At 44.4% G+C, this 18,865-nt stretch overlaps 2 protein-coding genes across 4 annotated transcripts in view; both read left to right on the forward strand.

Annotated features, from left to right (window-relative positions):
- fdps (farnesyl diphosphate synthase) overlaps positions 1-2,003 on the forward strand; it is a 10,795-nt gene extending 8,792 nt beyond the window's left edge. Inside the window, exon 10 of the mRNA XM_022756730.1 lies at positions 1,243-2,003. Coding sequence (XP_022612451.1) covers positions 1,243-1,443 — 201 coding nt within the window. The 3' untranslated portion in view covers positions 1,444-2,003. The remainder of the gene's footprint in view (positions 1-1,242) is intronic.
- A 763-nt stretch (positions 2,004-2,766) lies between these two features.
- rusc1 (RUN and SH3 domain containing 1) lies at positions 2,767-18,250 on the forward strand. 3 transcript variants are annotated; one of them, XM_022756726.1, is made up of 13 exons: positions 2,767-2,846; positions 4,531-7,898; positions 10,131-11,030; positions 12,114-12,236; positions 12,329-12,405; positions 12,659-12,676; positions 13,011-13,185; positions 13,524-13,629; positions 13,774-13,820; positions 13,896-14,398; positions 14,492-14,736; positions 14,950-15,117; positions 15,513-18,250. In XM_022756726.1, the coding sequence occupies exons 2-13, from the start codon at positions 4,658-4,660 to the stop codon at positions 15,676-15,678; spliced, it is 5,769 nt and encodes a 1,922-aa protein (XP_022612447.1). In that variant the 5' UTR covers positions 2,767-2,846; positions 4,531-4,657; the 3' UTR covers positions 15,679-18,250. The 3 variants fall into 3 exon arrangements, with proteins under 3 accessions (XP_022612447.1, XP_022612448.1, XP_022612449.1); XM_022756727.1 differs by lacking the exon at positions 12,659-12,676; XM_022756728.1 differs by lacking the exon at positions 10,131-11,030.
- Positions 18,251-18,865: the final 615 nt, after the last annotated feature.

Genomic DNA, 18,865 nt, shown 5'->3' on the forward strand with positions numbered 1-18,865 from the left:
ACAGAAACAGAAAATGTCATACACTTTCTCCTAACCATTTTACTATACCTTTGTAGGCAGGGATCAACAGTGAAGAGGAACACAATAATGCCAAACACATCTTGCTCGAGATGGGAGAGTTTTTCCAAATACAGGTAATTAATTTCACGCCTTCTTTCACGTCACATATTGGGTAATATGCTGCAGAATGTACCAAGTGTCAGGGTATGTGGTAAGTAGGGGTGGACCCAAAATGCAGCCAACACTTGGGAGATGGTGCAGACAGGTTTATTAAACAAAAGAACTTAAAAAACAAGCACAGGCAACCAGAAGGAACAGCAGGCCAAAACACGAGAAGCACAGGGGATGACAACAGGCAACATGAACAGACTAAGGACAAACCGGACATGAACAGCTTGGGGACGAACCAGACATGAACAGGCAACGCGACCAGATGATGACAAACCCAGAGATAAACAGACGAACCGACACAGACAAAGGGGAGCACAAAGACTATAGACACAGGAGGCAAGGGTGATTGCACACAGGTGAAACACATTAGGGCGGGGCAGACAATCACCACACAGAAACAGGACCAAGACAGGAAGCAAAAACACTGACACACAAGGAATCCAATTACAAAATAAAACAGGTAGTGCGAAAAGTCCAAACAAAACGAACAAAAGGTGTCTGCCATAGCAAACCATGACACCAAGTTAATAACCATCCCATGTATGTCATTTACAGGATGACTACCTTGACTGTTATGGTGACCCTGCTGTGACAGGAAAGATTGGTACAGACATCCAGGACAACAAATGCAGCTGGCTGGTAGTGACAGCCATGGAAATCATGACTCCAGAACAGAGAGCAGAGCTGGAGGTGGGACTAACAACCCTTTCGATTTAAACACTTAAAGATATGCTTTGATATTATGTGGCTGAGTTGCAAAGATTCTGTGGCTCAAATATATTCAGATAAACTAAAGAAGTACACTAAACTGTATGGCAGCTGATAATATTCAATCACTTGTCCAGATATACAAACAATACAAACAAAAATGCATTCAAATCTCTGCAGCAATAGAAACTTTTGTCATCAATTATTGTCTGAAATAAATGATTACGATCAAATCTGATTATTCGCTGAGACCAGGGCGCCCTTGTTTTTATCCTTTGACTCCTCCATGTTTCTGATGGCTACCCTCTGAAAGAAAGATAGTACAGTCACTCACTAGCATGTTCATTTTCATCTCCTCCTCAGGCATGTTACGGGCGCCACGATGAAGCCAAGGTAGAAAAGGTCAAAGCGCTGTACAACACCCTGCAAATGCCAACACTGTACCACAAATATGAAGATGAGAGCTACCAGCGGCTACAGAAACTCATCGCCTGTCACGCTCAAAACCTTCCTCACTTAGTCTTCCTCAACTTTGCCAAGAAAATCTACAAGAGGAACAAGTGAGAGGGAATGATGAATGATTGGAAGTTATACAAACAGTGTCAGGTGCATCAGCCTGGTTCACTTTTGACTCTTATCATGATGCACAAATGAACACCTCTCGAGATAAAGAGAGTTGGCCAGGGGCTCTCACCCAAACAGGACTGTGACATTTCAAAGTCCTGCTGGCAGTTTCTTAGCTTTTCAGTGATTTGTAGATATCTTTGATGTCTTTTAAGTTCTATTTATTGAAGCCAGTGCATAATGTACAGTGTAACCAGTCATTTATACGATAGGATAAATGACTCCGGATGACTCCGGGCGGACTCACATGTGGATTGATCTAGTTTTCATGTTTATCTGCTTTGGGGAAATGCTTGGCAAGATGAAGATACACATTAAATAATATAGCAAAATGGTTTAGTGATGGAAGAATAGATTTATTAACTGATAATAAACTAAAAGGGATAGTACAGATATGACAGGAGATGTATCCTGACTACGGACAGAGGTTCAAGCCTGATCAGCTGTGTTAATTCCATTTATTTTTATATTGCTCCTGGATGTTATTGCTTTTAATAAAAAATATATGTCCAGTATTTTTCTGTCTTTTTCATCTTATTGTGCATGTGTGTGTGTGTATGTGTTAGCTAAAATGTAAGCTAAAGGGTTAAAATTAGCTAAAACGTTTGCATAATTAATCAATTAGACAAAACAAAAGAAAATACTGCAACAATTTTGAGAACTGATGAATCATTTCAGTCCTTTCTTAAACAAAACTGCAATTAATTCTCTGCTTTAGGATTCTCAAATGTGATGATTTGATTCTTTTAATTTGTCATATATGAGAGTAAATTGAATATGTTTGGGATTTGGACTTTAGGTCAGATAAAAGAAGCTATATAAAGATATTATCTTGGGCTCTAGGAAATCATAATGGGTATTCTGGCTATTTTCTGATTGACTAAATTCATCAATTTATTAAGAAAGTAATTTTAAGATTAATCACTGATTAATATAAATGGTAGCAGCAGCCCTAGCTGGCTATAGGTGAAGTTTGCATGTTAGGTAATTTCCTTAAAGACAGATTAATGAATGCATGAGTGAATTGCTAATGGGATGATTTAAGACAAATTAAAGGAAATTAGGTTCTCCCTGTTAACACTCGGGCTCAAAAAATTAATTTTGGAAAGGAGGTTAAGCTGAAAATGACTTAAGATAAATTGAATGTGATGATAAGGCAAGTAAGGGGTGTGGTTTGGTTGGCATGGGGGGTGAGGGGTGGGAACGTTGGTTTGTTGGATGCTCGCGAGAAGACGGATGCTGAGGCTGTAAACGTCGGAGAGCCTCACATTCACACGGAGGACTGGGATGCGAGAGAGCCCGACGAGATGGAGACCTTCATCCATCTTTACCTGAACCTGATCGTGAGTCGAGTGCCATTTTATTTCACTGCTGTGTTTTTATTGTATGTTTTTAAATGAGCCTGCACGGTCGGGTTCGGCTCAGCAAAACCTCCTGTTCCCACACAGAGGCTGCGTAGATCTGGAAACGTGCAATTCGGCTCTTAACTGATATTTCTGCAACGCTTTTAATGCGTGAATGTGCTACATGTTATGCATGTTGATGGGAATTCTGAATATTATGTGTAACATTTGAGTTACAATATGGGTGGATGGGCCTGTATATCAGGGCGATGCGGTTGGAGGTACCCCCTCCTCCCCCTCCTCCTCCTCCTCGCCCTCCTCCTACCCTCCCTGTCTCCATCAGCTCTGTGGGATCAATAAATGCAGGGGTAAATACTGTGCTCAGGACGGGTTAAATTACATATGATGATATGATGTTTTTTTTGTTTTATTTCAAGGCTCTTTTGTCTTTAATAGCCATTCAGACGAAGGCCCAATGTAAGCAATCACTTGAGTGATTTGTATTCCTCAGTGATGTGAAGGGCACTGTGGAGGAATATATGAGCAATAGCCTTTGGTAGATGGGCTTTAAAAGAGGCAGACTTGGAGTTGGTCAGTGCCGCTGTCTGATTATTTCATGCTCCAGTTAGATTTGCCTTATGTTCAGTCATTGCTCTAGGTATGGTGTTTTTTTTTTTTTTTTTATAAAAAGCAAAACGTCATTTCTTTTTGATCTAGATCTTGCTGCCTCTTGTCTGCCTGTAAGGATGGACATGGCACAGATGGAGACAGCTTGACTACTGTAAACTCATGAATATCAGAGCTCAGTGAAGCTGAACAGAACAGATGAAGACGATGAGTGACATTTATTAGGCTACAAACTAGCTGATGATTATTATCATGGGGGACCATTTCATGTGATATGTATGTGTGTGGGTGTTTGACTTTGAATAGATACTGTATATAACACCTGGAAACCAAGAAGCACAACAAGGTGGACACATACATTGAAAAAAAAAAACTGCATACAAATGAAGCAGCTCTTCTCTTATGTACATACAATTATTTATTTACTGAACTATTGCAAAACCAAATTACTGTAGCATCTCAATGCTGTCCCCAAAATGGTGCTTCAAAATTTTGAATTCAATTACACATATTTTTATAATTATCATTAAATGTCTTGTTATGTGCATGCAACAGTCCAAAATCCAAAGATACTCAGTTTACTTTGATAAAATGCCATGAAAACAATTCACAATTGAGAAGCTGGAACCAACGAACATTTGGTATTTTTGCAACTTTTAGCAATTATTCAATTATTCTCATTACACACAATTGATTATGAGAATAGTTGTTGGTTAATTTTCTGTTGATTTATTAATTGACTAATCATTTCAGGTCTAATTACTTTCCTTGAGTGGTGATGCCTGAAGATGTGTTTTTTTTGTTTTTTTTTTTTACAGGAATGTGTTTGAAACAGTGTGTGCGTTCGTATCACCGCTGTGTCCTCCCAGGACTTGGGCTGTGATAATTATAAAACGGAAAGCCTAAAAGCAATTGGGTTTTAATGAATTGTCCAGACGATGGATTTTTAACTTCAAAGACTTAGCCTAATATAAAAACATCGTAGAGCAAGAAAATGGTCTTTGATGAGCAGAGTTTGCTCATAGTCGTTCACTGTGTGTCTCCTTTGATGTTACAGGATCTTGGGAGTGAAGCCAAGATGTGACCGTCACGGCGCGTCATTGTTTGGATCCCTCCAGCCTTTACAACACTTGTTTCTATAGCAACAGATATATCACAGTATCCTAAAAAGTCCCATTTCCACAATGCAGTCCTCTAGCAGTTCCTCTCAGCCTCCAAAGCCGCGGCGCTTTGACGTCAGCAGAAGGACCAATACCTTAGCTGCACCAAAGTCTCATGGCCCTGGTTTTCAGAGGGAGGATAAAAACATGAACACAATCACCACATCCTCCCCACGCCGGCCTACTAAAGGCCCCGCTGCACCCACCAGGACCAGGGTGGGAGTGCAGCCTCGAGCTCCAGTAAACCAGTCCAGGTTTTGCTCTCAGAAACAGGGTACCACCATCTCCAAAGCAGCTAAACCCAAACCCAAGAATGCTCGTGCATCTGCAGCAACCAAAATTGCACCTGCAGCTGCTCCGCCTCCTCCGCTTCCATCCGTTCTCCCTCTTGACCCGAATTGCAACGAGCCGAGCCTCCCGTGTCTGTGCTGCGATGGCCGCTCCCCACAGGACAACAACAGTATGTTCAACCATAACCACAATAACAACAACACCATCTCTCTCAGACAGCAGCTACAGCTTCCTCCTCCTCCGGCCCCGTTACCCCAGGGGCAGGATGGGACGGGGGCCAAGGAGCAACGTCAACCTCCATCACAAGTGCAGGCCCAGCTGGAGCCCTCTGCCTGCCCACCTGCCAGTCTGGAAAATGAAGACAAACATGCAGATGAAAGCGAGGACCTGGATAACAAGAAAAATTTAAAAGTAGAAGAAGAAGACGACGAAGAAGAGAGCAGTGGGGATATTGATATCGATGATGATGAAGAGGAGGCTGACAATGATGACGACGACGACGATGATGACACTCTGGTGCCCTCATGCTGTGACTGCCCCCCCTCCCTCCTGGAGTTCTCACTCTCCTCTTCTACCTCCTCATCCTCCACTTCCATCAGCTCCTGCTCTGATCTGGAGTCTGACTGTGCAGATCAATCCGCCTCCATCTGCTCTTCCCATGACCAAGAAAATCTCTCCGTCGCTATGTCCCCCAAAGACCATTCTCTTCCTCAAGCCCCTGAATGCCAGCCTCCTGCGCGCTCACCCCCATCCCTTCCTCTTAGTCGCAATCCCTTCTCCTTAGCATCACATTCCCCGATTCCCCCTTGCTCCCCAGATGAGGGCTACCCCTCGGCCCTGGACTCCCCTTCTCCTGATTATTTAGGAGTCAAAGGGGATTCTGAGGTCACCAAACTAGGTTTGCTCGACTTTCTAGAATCAGTAGGGGAGTTTGGGAAAATGGAGCGCTTCAGCCAGGTGATCCAAGTGGCTCGTTGGGATCTGGAGGGGGAACAGCACTGGGATGTTCTAAGGGATCGGTTAGATCACCTGGATCGCTTGGAGAAAGTCAACCGAGAGGTAAAACTGGCCTACATCGCCAAACTCCATGAGAGGGGATTTGATCTCGGAGACCTGGAGGAGCAGGACCTCTCGGATGTCATGGATGAAATGGGCAACATCGACATTCCCTGGAAATTGTATAAAAACCGCGGGGGAACGATGGGAGACTCTCAGGAGTTTTCAGATGCTGGGGTCGACCTCACCGCTCCATCAGACTGCGATGATCCCCTCGTTCCAGATTCCCTCACCCCTTCCCCCGTCGAACCGCCACCTAGGCCCCCGAAACCTCCAGCGCGTCACGCCAGCGTGAGCTCTTACCTCCACACCTACATCAATATCAGCAGGGAGACCACTTCCATGGCTGTCTCCACGTCTCCTACACTGTCTACTTTCTCCCCTAACTCATCATCCCCCACGTTCACCACTTTTAGGTGCGAGAAACCCCTACCTCCATCTCCACCATCAGTTCCTCCTCTCCCTGCCTCTAAACCGGTACCTTATCTCACCCTCTATACCACTCCTTCTCCACCTCCAGCTATCCCAACCCCAACCCCTCCCATCCCTCCCCCTCGGAAACGCCACCTTGCCAGGAAGGAGGCACAGCGGCTTGCTGCTCTTCAAGCCGAACAGGAAAAGACCCCGCTGTCCCTACCACCTCCTACCACGCGGCCACCACCTCTTCCTCCTCCACCTGTAATCTCTATCTCCACATCCCCCCCTGCCATACCACCTCCACCTGCCCTGCCTCCTCCCCCCTCCTTCCATGCCCTGGATGTAGAGATTCGGAAGTTATTGATGCTTGCAGGATTGACCCAAGCTGAGCTCCTCAAACTCAGCCCAGAGCTTGGTGTCTGTGTAGGAGGGTTAGAGGATGAGGGAGATGGAGATAATCGTCTTCCGTCTAGATCCATGGAGTCACATGAGTTCAGACTACAAGACAGGGAGGAGGAGAAGGAATTTGACACCGAATTCGTGGCTAGAGGTGGATGCAGCAGCAGAGGAAAGTTGGATGGAGATCAAAGAGTAGATATTGCTGAAGAAGGCAAAACGAGAGAGGAGAGCAAAGACACACAAAGGACCACCTCCTTCACAGAGATGGCAAGAAGAAGGAAGAGGAACGGTGGTGTGACTTCCGACCATTACTACAGCACTGGTCTTAGCAATACACAAGAGACTAAAGCACAGAGCATGAGCTTTGAGACTTTCCATTATCCTCCTGAGTTACCAGATTCACCTCCCCCTCCTCCTCCTCCTCGCCCCTTACCACCAATCCCCCCGTCTTTGCCACCCCTCAAAGTCAGCACTCTCCCTGCCAACTCTGCACAACCTGAGCGATTTGACTGGCTCATAGCGTTCACACCTGATTGTGACGCCCCGCCACAGCCTCTGGCCCTGGAAATGAGAAGATCTCACATGGAAACCCAAAAGAAGCCCAGTTCGTCAGGGTCATCTCCAGGGTCAGCGCCAAAGGTCACAACCTTCAAAGAGCTGCGTTTCCGCAACAAGAGCACTTGCCCCCAAACAAAGGTGATCACTGACCCAGACCCTGACCCCACAGTCATCACTCCAGATGCAGATATACTGTACAACCTGAAGTGGAGGAGAGAGAAGGCAGGCACCGATGGCAACCAGTGGGAATACACCTCTCAGGCTCAGGCCCTGTTCATGCAGCCGCCGCCGGCTCTCACCTCAATGGCTGCTCTGAAGGAAATGCTCAAGAGAGCTGACGAGGAGGGCGGTCAACCAGAGCTGTGCCCATCACAGAAGATTGGCTGCTCAGTCAGTGACAGCAGCCTGTGGACCATGGGCAGAGAGTGGGAGGGTGAGGAAGTTAAGAGGGAGGAAAAGGAAGGGAAGGAAGAAGAAAAAGAGGAGGAGGTGGAGGTGAGAGGACGTGCCGATGGAGGAAGGACTTTTCAGTCAAGAACTACAGGTGAGTATGAATTCCATGATAATGCTAATAATGACAAAGATCTTCGTTCGTGTATGTGCATTTTTGTGTGTGTGTGTGAAAGAAAATAAATACATCAGAGTAACTTAGTGTAACTCAGTGGACGACATGACCAACCTGAGATGGGCAGATGATGAGAAACAGATGGAGAAAGACAGTCAGCGTGTTAACTTTCTCAGTGGAGCACAAATAACATGCTTGGACAGAACAGTAGAAGGAAATAGAAAACCAAGGGAGATGAAAATGTAGACTCATTTATGGACATGATAAATGGAATGAGAGCGAAGAGATGGAGGACGAGCATGAGTCACAGAAAAGGATGATGCGTGATGATGTGATGGATAAATGATGACGAGGGATAAACAGAGGGTGATTTCAGATGGAGGAGGCAAGTAAGACAATAGAGGCAGGAGAAGAAGAAGTATGAACAAGAGGGAGAGATGGAGGGATAAAGACAGGGAGTGGGGTGGAGGTAATATGAGGAGAAAGGGGAGGTTGGAAACTTTCCAGCCAGTATTTCCTGTACTGGTTATCAGAGTGTGATGTCACCACTGCCTTATTCAATTATTCATCCACTCTTCAGACCAAGGGGAGGGGGATAATGGAGGCCCCGCTGAGCTCACTACCTTTCTCTTTCTCCTTTCTCCCTCCAACTCTCAGCTCACATCTCTCTTGTTTTATCTTTCTGTCTGTAAAATTCTATTCCCAATCTTTTTCCCCTTTGCAGTAGTTTTAAATCCCATCAGCTTTGGATGTTTACATGCTTTTCTCTTGCTGTCTATCCTGTCTCCTCACCATCCCCCCACCTGCTCCCCAGAGTGGCACAGATAGCTCAGATCAAGTTACCCATCTCAGGCAGTGCTGCAGTAGGCCACATAGAAATTAAGGATTAGATTGGCAACATCTAGCTACAGTAGGCTGTAGGTTCATTTTAAAAATCGGCTGTTAATGTTATTAGTGTAATAATTTCTGTGACATTTATGTCATTACTTTATTGTCATTATTTCACAAATTTCCCTGTGTATTCTAATGATCAGATTAATGAAAGTTATGTGCTGTGGAAGTTTCCCCCATATCACTGCATTGAGGTGTGGTGGCCATGGCATCAGTAGGTGTGTACACCTTTAAGAGCCAGAGGGGTGGATCTTAGTACATGGACCAATGGCTGAGAGCCAGTGTAGGGGAAAAATAGGAAGTATCATGTGTTGGTTACAGTTCAAAGACAGCCCAAGTCTAACCAAGGTATGGTTGCTTTCTAGCTCATTTTATAGCCCACAACTTAGCAGTCTGTCACAGGTAATTGAGTGTAATGAAAACTGTGTTGCCATAGTCTCTGAAGCAGAGACAGAGACAGTCACAGTGATTGAGCAGGAACGGGCAGAACTCTGTTATCTGTTGACTGACTCAGCATTACACTGTATGCTGTACCGGTGGAGAGGGGAGGGGTAGCGGGGAAGGAGCTAGAGAGAGATAGAAAACAAAGGCAGAGAACAGGAAGTGAGAGAGAAGGTGATCCAGAGGTGATGATGGCATGCACTGCAGTAAAGTATGAAACATTTAGCGTAAGGATTGGCACCCACTGTGGTGTCTTATACTTGATATTCATAACTGCATGTTATGTTATGAAATAGAAAGTGAAACCAGATGCTTTAAACAAAACCTGGATTGTTAACCTATGATAACCCTTGGATTAATAGTGGCATTTTCATTATGGTGAATGAGTGTTTCTTCTATTTCTACTATGCAGCTGTTAGACTGCTCATGAGTTATTCTTGCAGTAGTATCATTTCCTGTTGTGTCAAACCCTTCTAAGCGAAAGACTGTCGTTATTGCCCTTCATAAATCAGCTCCATTGACTCTCATACACTGTCAATTTGTAACTGTCAATCAACTATTTTACTTGTCAAGAAACTGCATTACTGCATGATGTTACATGATGATGATTTCTGCTGGAATACATTCATGAATGTGCATTTTTCTCTCGACTGACACTAACATTTTCTGCATCTCTCTCTCCTTCCCATTTCTTTGCCACATTTTTTATTACTTTACTCTTCTTTATTTTCCTCACCTTTCCATCCCATTCTGTTGTTTCCATTGTTTGTCCATGGTTCCGCTTCGCTCCCTCATATTACTCTGCTTGTGCGCCTGCCCTCTCCATTTGGACTGCTGCACCTTACAATTTTTGGCCTTTTGACCCTTCCCTATAAGCAGTTTCCTCACCCCCACTCTCCCTCGCCCAGTCCTCCCAACCCTACTTCCTCCACACTGCCCTCCCTTCCTTTCGCAGAGGCTACTGTAACTCCCAACCCTTTGCAGATCCAAGGCCCCACAACCATGTAGGCAGGGAGTCTACAGACAAACACTGCAGCACACAGTGGACCCCTGCTGCCAGCTCAGCTTGTATCCACAGAGATGATTCCAGCACTGATTTAAGCTGTGGGTTTAACTGCGATTCCCTGGCTGATCTCAGTGTAGACTCTCCTCGTGATTATGGGAATATCTCTAAGCAAAACACACTCTCGGCATACCAATCTATCAGCGATTCCAAAACTAACGACAGGGAGTTTGTGTCTGACTCCATTTGTAAGTTTGACTCTCTCTACCGCAGTGACTCAGAGAAGAAGCATGACACAGACATTAAGTCAGATACACCTGTTAGTGGCACCACTGAGGCACCAGGTTGCACCACTCCATATAAGAACATAGATGTCATGATGACACATTCAAACAGCATCAGTGCTAAGGATTCCCTGTATTCAGAAAAGTGCACACACTCAAACACTGACCACAACAGCAACAAGGCCAGGACATCCAAAGAACTTCCTCCTCTCCCCACTTATTACCTGTACCACCCTAAGAACTGCCCTCTGCACAGGGGTGCCCCTCCACGCCTCTCCCCTATCGGAGCCCTCTCCCCTCCCCACCGCCCCGGAGTGCCCCCCTCAGGCGCAGCAGGCTCCTGCCTCAGCTCCCCGCTTTTCCCCCGCTCGCACACCTTGCCTGCCCTTGCTGCTCCCCTCTACTATCCAAACCTCTACCCTCCTATACCGCCCAGGGCGCCCCCCCTACCCCCAAAACTCAACCAGGCTCCTCCGCAGTCACGCGTGGCGAGTAAGATTTCTCTCTCTCTTCTCCCTCCCTACATCTTACACTCTATCTCTTTGTCTGACATCTAGCTTGCATGCGTGTCTGTCTGTCTCTTTTACTGTCTGTTTCTGTCTTTGTTCTCTGCTCTGGATGTGGTTGCCCTCACACTTTTGTCACTTTTTCAACCTGGGGGATTTGCAGATTTGAAAGAACTGGGTAACTCTAGCTGCTTTATGTATCAGAAGCCTGCTCCCTGCAGGTCATCTGATACGTCTTATCTACACTGTCCTTTCAAATTTGCAAAAGGCCTTCAGAAGGGTAACAGCTGTTCTTGTTAGAGGTTGTCTAGAGTCACACTCATCACTCTCTCTTTGTCCGCTTTCTCCGCTATCTGTCTGTCCTTGTGTCCGTCTCGTCTTGTCTGTCTCCATGTTGTTGCACGCTGTGTGTGAAATTGACACATACATTTCATGCAAAGCACAACCCAAGTAGCTGGTTGGTGGTGTTGTAATGTAAAAAAAAAAAAAATTGAGGCCCACCGCATCTTGTTCATTATATGAATGTTTGCATCTATGTAACTGGTTTATATAACTCCATTTATATAAACATGAGTATGTATACAACAACCACCCTTTGCACATGTGTTATTGTATCTGAACTGATTCTTGTGGTACCTCAGTTGTTTCCCTTCTTGCTCAGCAGTTCTTCCTATGTATGCTTACGCTTATACTAAGTATGCGTGAGTGTTAGTGTGAGTGTATCTGTGGGAGTGAAGGTTAATGCATGGGATCCTGATGCAGACCCTGATGCAGACAAGAAGTTGTCTTCACAGATCCAGATGTTGAACGCTCACCACAGTGAAACAGTATTTGCAGAATGTGTTCACACACTGTTTGTTGTCAGTCGTACCATCTGCTTCTATCTGCCTTTATCCAATGCTTCTCCACTGCTTAATTGCTCTTACTAACAACATTGATATTTCAGTTACGGCATTTCTGTCTGTGGTGATTCATTTTGCTTATGTTGAATTTGTTTGTTTGTTTTTTTTTTAATTTTTTTTATAAACATTTGTACACTTAGTAATTGCGCTTTCACTGTCGCTGTCAGCTGTTCGCAGTGTCTCATTCGCTGGCTCCGTACAGAGGGGAGAGACGTCCTGGATGGGCGAAGATGTGAAGTTTCCAATGAGAGGTCTCGGCCTGTCCTCTCTGTGTCTGCAGGAGAAGAAAGGTGTGGGTTGTCCCCTGCCCAGCTGTGCATCGTTGTCTTTGACTCAACCAATGCTTTCTGTGTTTAACTGTAGACCATTGTTCTTCTTCCAGCTCTGGTCAGTGCGGTCAGTGTGGCGGTGGAAGCCATTTTGGCCCAGTTCAGCTCTTCTCGGACTGTAGTTCAGAAGGTCAGTCACCGCTGAATTTCCATCATTACGGATATTTCTTTTCTGTTTGAATGACTAAATTTTGTTGTTTTTGTTTGTTTCATGTGAAGAAGTTCTTCGTCCCAACAGATGTCATTCTTAATTACATATTATCAATGTCTTTATATCTAGAAAAAATGTCATGTTGTGATAAATGTCTTGTTTATCGCTGAAAATGATTTCCCTCCCTTTCTTCTTGTTCTGACTCCACATGTTTTGTTCCGTCTCTCTTCAGTCTCTCTCAGTTAACAAGGTACTAGAATATCTTTAGATAACCCAGTCTCGTAGATGCAATAATTTCTTTGTAAACTAACTCCAAACTCCCGTCCCAAATCACCTCTCATCACATCATACCAACCCTCATCGCCCCGTTTCTCTCAACCCCTATGTATGTGTCCCATTTTCCTTCCCTCCTTGTCTTGAGTCATCCTTTCTGATCTCTTCCCCTGTCTCTTCGTATCACTGCACATCTTTTTCCTCACCCTGTCCCATTTCACCCCCACCATGCGTTCCTCCCATGCTCCTCATTCCTCTCCTCTCCTCTCCTCCCCTCTCCTCTCCTCCCTTCTCCTCTCCTCTCCTCTCAGGCCTTATCAGGAGACAGCACTATAAATCCATCTCTGGGCCGTCTGGTGCTGCAGTGCCTCTGCCCCGCCCTGCACAGCTTGCTGACCGATGGCTTAAAACCCCACCAGAGTGACCTGATTGCAGGCAGGAGGCCAAACTCTGCCTGGGGCCTGGTCCAAGCTTCCACCAAGCCAGGTAGCATAGCAAGGATCATAGAAAAATGAACTTATTTAGACTTGGATAAGATTAAGATTTGGATGTTAGGAGGTAATTTCTGTGGGTTTTATTTCCTGGTAGATAATAATAAACTCATGACTTTGTCTGTTTGTCCACACATCACTCAATACTTGTTGATTTTAGTGTCTAAAATGCTGAATAAAGTGAACAGCAGGATGCAGATATTGATTTGCCTGTGAGTGCCAAGCATCATTGCAATTTTTCACTAAACTCTATAAGTTCCTCCGTTGAGTCCTTTCTCTGTCTGCACCTCTTCACGTGTATTTTCTCCTCTTCCTCTCAACCCATTTTTCAAGGTCCTAGAACGCAAGCCTTGTTCAATCTACAAGCTCGAGTCGGGGAGCTTCCCCAGCTCAGACAGAGCAAACACAGGTTCAATGCGTTCCTCCTTGGCCTACTGAAGTAAGTATTCCTCTCTAGTCTCCACTGGTAGCACAAATCAATAGTTAAAAAATACAAAAATAATTTTTCCACTCTATTTTGAATTCATTGCAGATTTCCTCTTTGTATTCTCAGTTTTCTTCTTCTCTCTATTTTTTCTTCCAGTACCAAGTCTCTTGACTTCTGGCTGTCTCACCTTCAGTCCTGCAGTGGTAAGTTTCCTTCACTTCCATGTGGTGACTGTTTTGAACGTGAATTTGAGCAACAGTGATTTCTTCTTTTCTCAGATGTGTTGGAGACATACTACCGTCCCACCTCCTTTATGCGTCTGTCCCTGACCACCTGCCAGCCTCTGTTCGAGGAGCTGCTGCTCGTGTTGCAGCCTCTCAGCCTGTTGACCTTCAACCTCGACCTGCTTTTCCAGCACCACCATTTGGAGCCAGACAGTCACAGCCCAGAGATCCCCAGTCCGCCCTGTCAGGATGCAGGGTTCCAGAAGTCCACAAAGGGGTCCCAATCCAAAATCACAGGCAGCAGATATATGGAAAGCCTCTCAGAATTAGACTTTGGAAGCCCGGAACGTCAGGCAGCTAAAGAAAAACCCTCAACATTAGCTGATCCAAAGAACGGAGGATCAGGGGAGTCGACACAACTCGGTGCTGCTCCCATAAAGGCTTCGGTCTCTCTCGGTCAGACAAGTCCTCAGCTGTTGTGGGTGCAGGAGAAGGAAATTGGAGAGTTACCTCCTCCTGATGTTGAGGAGGACAGCCTTGCTCAGCAGGCAGGACAGGTAGCCACTTCTGTGTGACTGTTCAGTATTTGTAATCATTTATGATTGTGTGATCCTGCAGGGCTGACATGTGGTTCTTTTTTTAAATCACAGGTGATCCAACAGGGTTGGGGGGCGGTGATGCGCTGGGGAGGTCGATTTAGCCAGAACCTGGCTGAGCTGAGCCTGTCTGCAGGGAAGAAGGAGGAAATGAAGACAGATTTGCCAGACCTCCAGACCCAGACAGGAAGTGACTACACTCCGGTTAGCAGTGGTGGTCAGGTTCCCTGGGGTTTTGGTCGGCTGTTTGGAGCCTCTAAAAGCCCCAACAGCCCAACAGGTCACACACCGCCAACCAGGTTAGTCAATGAATGTGTAGCATGCTGACCTGCTGTGATATACAGTACAATACAGCAGCTGATTTCAACGATTAGTATACCTTCAGCCAAATAATGAATAAATTAAATCAGCTACTGCTGATTGAAACTTGAAACTATTCAACCTCACAAATAACCTGCATGAATAGTCTGTTTGTGATTTCCCCGCTTTTTTTGTATTCTATACCTCTCCAGGCGTCCCTCTCAGTGGTTGGCTCCTGGTGTTACGGCACTGACCAGAATGGTGAGCAGCAGCTCCACCCCGATGATGAGGAGGGCCGCGGAGCCTCAGGGAGAAAGTGAGCCAGAGTCAGACAAAGAGGTCGACACACTGGAGATGAAGGACAAACCCCGACCACTCAGGTACAGGAGAAATGAAATGATGGAGATGGTGATATGAAGGATGGATTTTTGCATTTTTATTGGCTGAGACAGAATGAAATTGGGTGGGAAGTAATAGATCAGGCCGGGTCTGTCCTTCAATCCATCATGCCTTCTTCTTTCTAGTTGTGGCATGATTTGTCCATTTTAAAATGACTTCTTTGTCACATCAGGAGCACCAGTTGGTGTAAGGGACACTAGAGACTGGTTATCATTTTTGCCTTTGAAAGACTATAATTGGTGACTCACCAGTCTGATTTTGAGTGATCCTGCACTGTGACTCATACAAGATTGGATTACATCATAAGCCGGAAAAAAATAGTTGGTGTATCATGTAGACCATTTTGTCTGAGAGAGTCTCTGCTGTCTGTTCTCAGGTCAGTACGAACGCTGTGCGACCACACAGGGGCGGGTTCGGAGCTCAGCTTCTGCAAAGGCGAGGAACTCGTGGTGTTAGGAGGCGTCGACCAAGACTGGATTCGCTGTCGTCAGGGAGACAAAGAGGGGCTGGTACCTATTGGCTACACGTCCCTCATCATATGACTTCGGCACCACAACTGCTGCACTCAATCAATAAAAAAAATAAAATAAAAATATATATATATTTTAGGCGAGTATTGAGAGGTGATGGTGAGGCACCTCTACTCTGAAAGGGATATTTCACACTTGCTTGGTTAGAGTTTGAGTTGAGTTCAAACGCCATCTGTTATGCTTTACGTTCATCAGGAGCAGTCTGCAGCCCTCTCCCTTTATGAACATATGGGAGGCCCCCCCCCCCCATCACAATCCATCCAGTCTGGTAGCATTCAACTAATGGATTTTAGCAGCAGGAATGCAGCAGATGGTGTGAAATAATGACTCAAGTCAAATTTAGACCATTTCACACTGGAAGACCTTTGATCTCGGAGTGAAGTATCCCTTTAAATGCCCCTTTCTCAGTTTCGGCCTTCCTCGCCTTCAGCCACTGATCTGAGAAAAAATGATCACAGGGGAAATTCTGTGCAATCAACCACTAGCAGATTCAAGTGGTGTCAGATCAGCGGCTGCCTGTCGTGAGGAGGCGACAGTCGACAGCCTGGTAGTAACCGCGTAAATATCTCTTTTCGTCAGCCGCAGAGAGTCGTGGTTCGCAGGCTGTCGAGGGGAGAGAGCATGTCAGAGTACTGGGCCGTAGCTCCTGTTGCATACTGCGTAGTAATGTAGTGAATTGTAGCTGTGTAGATCTGTGTTCTATTGCCCTTTCACCCCTCTTGACTTCTCACCTTTATCGCCTGGTTCATGTGTGTTTTGACATGTTTCTGCTACTATATTTGACTGTATAAATATACATAAAAAAAAGAATATATATATATATATAAATATATATAGATACATAAATTGAGATTGTTATTACCAAGATAGATAGAAAAGATAGATGAGCAAGAGAAAGCAGGTAGTGAAACACAAGCAGCAGCTTAATACCGTGGCCACATAGAAGAAGTGGATGATTAATAATGAATGGATTAATTCTTTGTCTTCACATCTGCAACTTTCCACACACATTAAGTGGTTGTCATACATGCAAAAAGAAAGGTGTATGTGTTTGTTTTAAGTATGAAATCCAGTATCTTCCCTCTTGTGTGCTTTATGTATTGCCATTACCTTGACATCATATTCATCAAATAATTAGACATAGTGTTATTCATACCGTTAAACACTGTATGCATTGCAATGTGCCATGAATGCTTCGAATTAATGCCAGAAAATATCTTTCTGTCCCGACACAGTTATAGAGGATAGTATCAGACAACAGCAATCTGTAGCTAAGCTCTCCACTCGTCCAAAACCTCACAGGGCCAACGTGGGTCACAAAACTATGCTCAGCTCTTGTTCAACACTATCTGAACTTAAAATTATATGAGAAAATCCATGATGTATGTAATTCATAACTGCTACTGTAAAGTCTGTAGGTTTGGTGGCTGGTCTTCACCTTGTACCTCAGCTTTTGTATTTAACTTTTACCCCTTCCTGCCATGTTTGCTGATCATAATCATTGGTATTAATGATAGTGGTAGTAGAAGTGGTAGTGGTGGAAGTGATATGTTGATTCTAATGTTGCTCATATGAAATATGTTGCTTTGTGTCATAGATTTATTAGTTATTCTCTAGATTCTGTATTTATGACTATGCATATGGATAAATGTACAACTAAAATCCTTTTTTTGTTTGTTTTACAAAGCCATGATTATAATTTAATGTTCTCATGCAAGTTGCCACCTTAAGGCCTAAAGTAATATCTTAAATAGTTTAAAGTGAAAATAAGAGTCTGGTTAAAAAAAAAAAAAAAAAAAAAAAAAAGACCTGACACTAAAGAGCCTCCATTGAATTCAGCAGGAATGTTTCAGTGCTATCGATCAGGGAAAGCTCAGTCCTTCAAAGGTTCCTCATGTTATTGTGTCAATGCCATGTAGCATGAGATTACTGTCACTATGGCAACAGTCGAGTAGCATTATGTTAAACCAGTGCTCATAACTTGTAACTTGTGATCACAATAAAATGCCATCAAATGGATAATACCTAGGTGTTTACAAGAAATAACGTCTAGATAAAGATAGTATATGAGTTGACACATTAAGTTGTGTTAATGCTTTTTTTCTGTTTGTTTGTGTATATTCTTTTTTCCAAAAGTGAGATTATACTCTAAATGCGTTTGTTTGAAAGCTGTTAATTTATTGGATGTACTATTTATTGATCTTGAGGTTTTTTGAAAGGAATAGCTCTCTATTTGACCCATCGGGTGTCTCTATCTATCTGGGTTCTTTGTGTGTGAGTGAGAAAGTGTGTATGTGCGTGCACATGGCAGCATATGAGGCAGTGAAAGCAGCGAAGAGTGTGAGCACATCTGTGTGTCTGCACATCCTGCACTTTCACTTATGTGTGCATGTGTGTGTTTAACAATGGGTCCTGTACCTCCCTCTCCTCCTCTCTTTCTCTCACTGGTGTCATGTAGCCTGTAGACATCCCCCTGTGTCCTACTATTGCATTTAGTTGAGTGCCCCTCTAGTGTCAGTCACTGTCCACCTCCTGCATGTGCTTGTTTGTAAATACACCAAATAAAATGATCAGTATAAACCAATCTTGCTCAGCTGTTTGAGTCATATTTTTGCATTATAGCTCTTGTAAAAAAAAAAAAGCCTTAATCAGGAGTTAATATGATATGCCACTGTAAAAAAAAAAGAAAAGAAGAAAAACTATGAGACAATTCAAAATGTTCAACATAAACGACATGTCCTGTATTTGTTGTTGACTCAAATGTGACAGGAAGCTACCTGCACGTGTCAGATTGCAAAGGAAGTGAAGGCTCTTGATTGAGCTCTCTGCAAAACACTTAATACCAAACTAAACACTCTGTCCCTTTTAAGCTCGAGCTAGGGGAATACTTCAGGAGACTCCTCTCACTTCTTTGCTCAGATCAAAAGATCCAAGGATGCCCTCGGATTGTTGTGAAGGACAGGAAGAGGAGAAATCTCCTCAATCTCCGGAGTGAGCTGCAGCCCTCCCCCATCTTGTAACCGTGTTTCTTTGATAGTGTCCTCCATTGTGGGTCATTATGGAGGACAACACAGTGTGAGATATACAATCTAACACCACTAGATAGCACTGTTAGCTCAAGCTGATTAACGTCACTGCAGTACTCCCTAAAAAACACACACGTAACAAGAGGGAGGCTTTGTAACTGATACACAGAGAG

The sequence above is a fragment of the Seriola dumerili genome, unplaced genomic scaffold, assembly GCF_002260705.1.
Source record: "Seriola dumerili isolate Sdu_G_001 unplaced genomic scaffold, Sdu_1.0 BDQW01000258.1, whole genome shotgun sequence".
Taxonomy (NCBI): domain Eukaryota; kingdom Metazoa; phylum Chordata; class Actinopteri; order Carangiformes; family Carangidae; genus Seriola; species Seriola dumerili.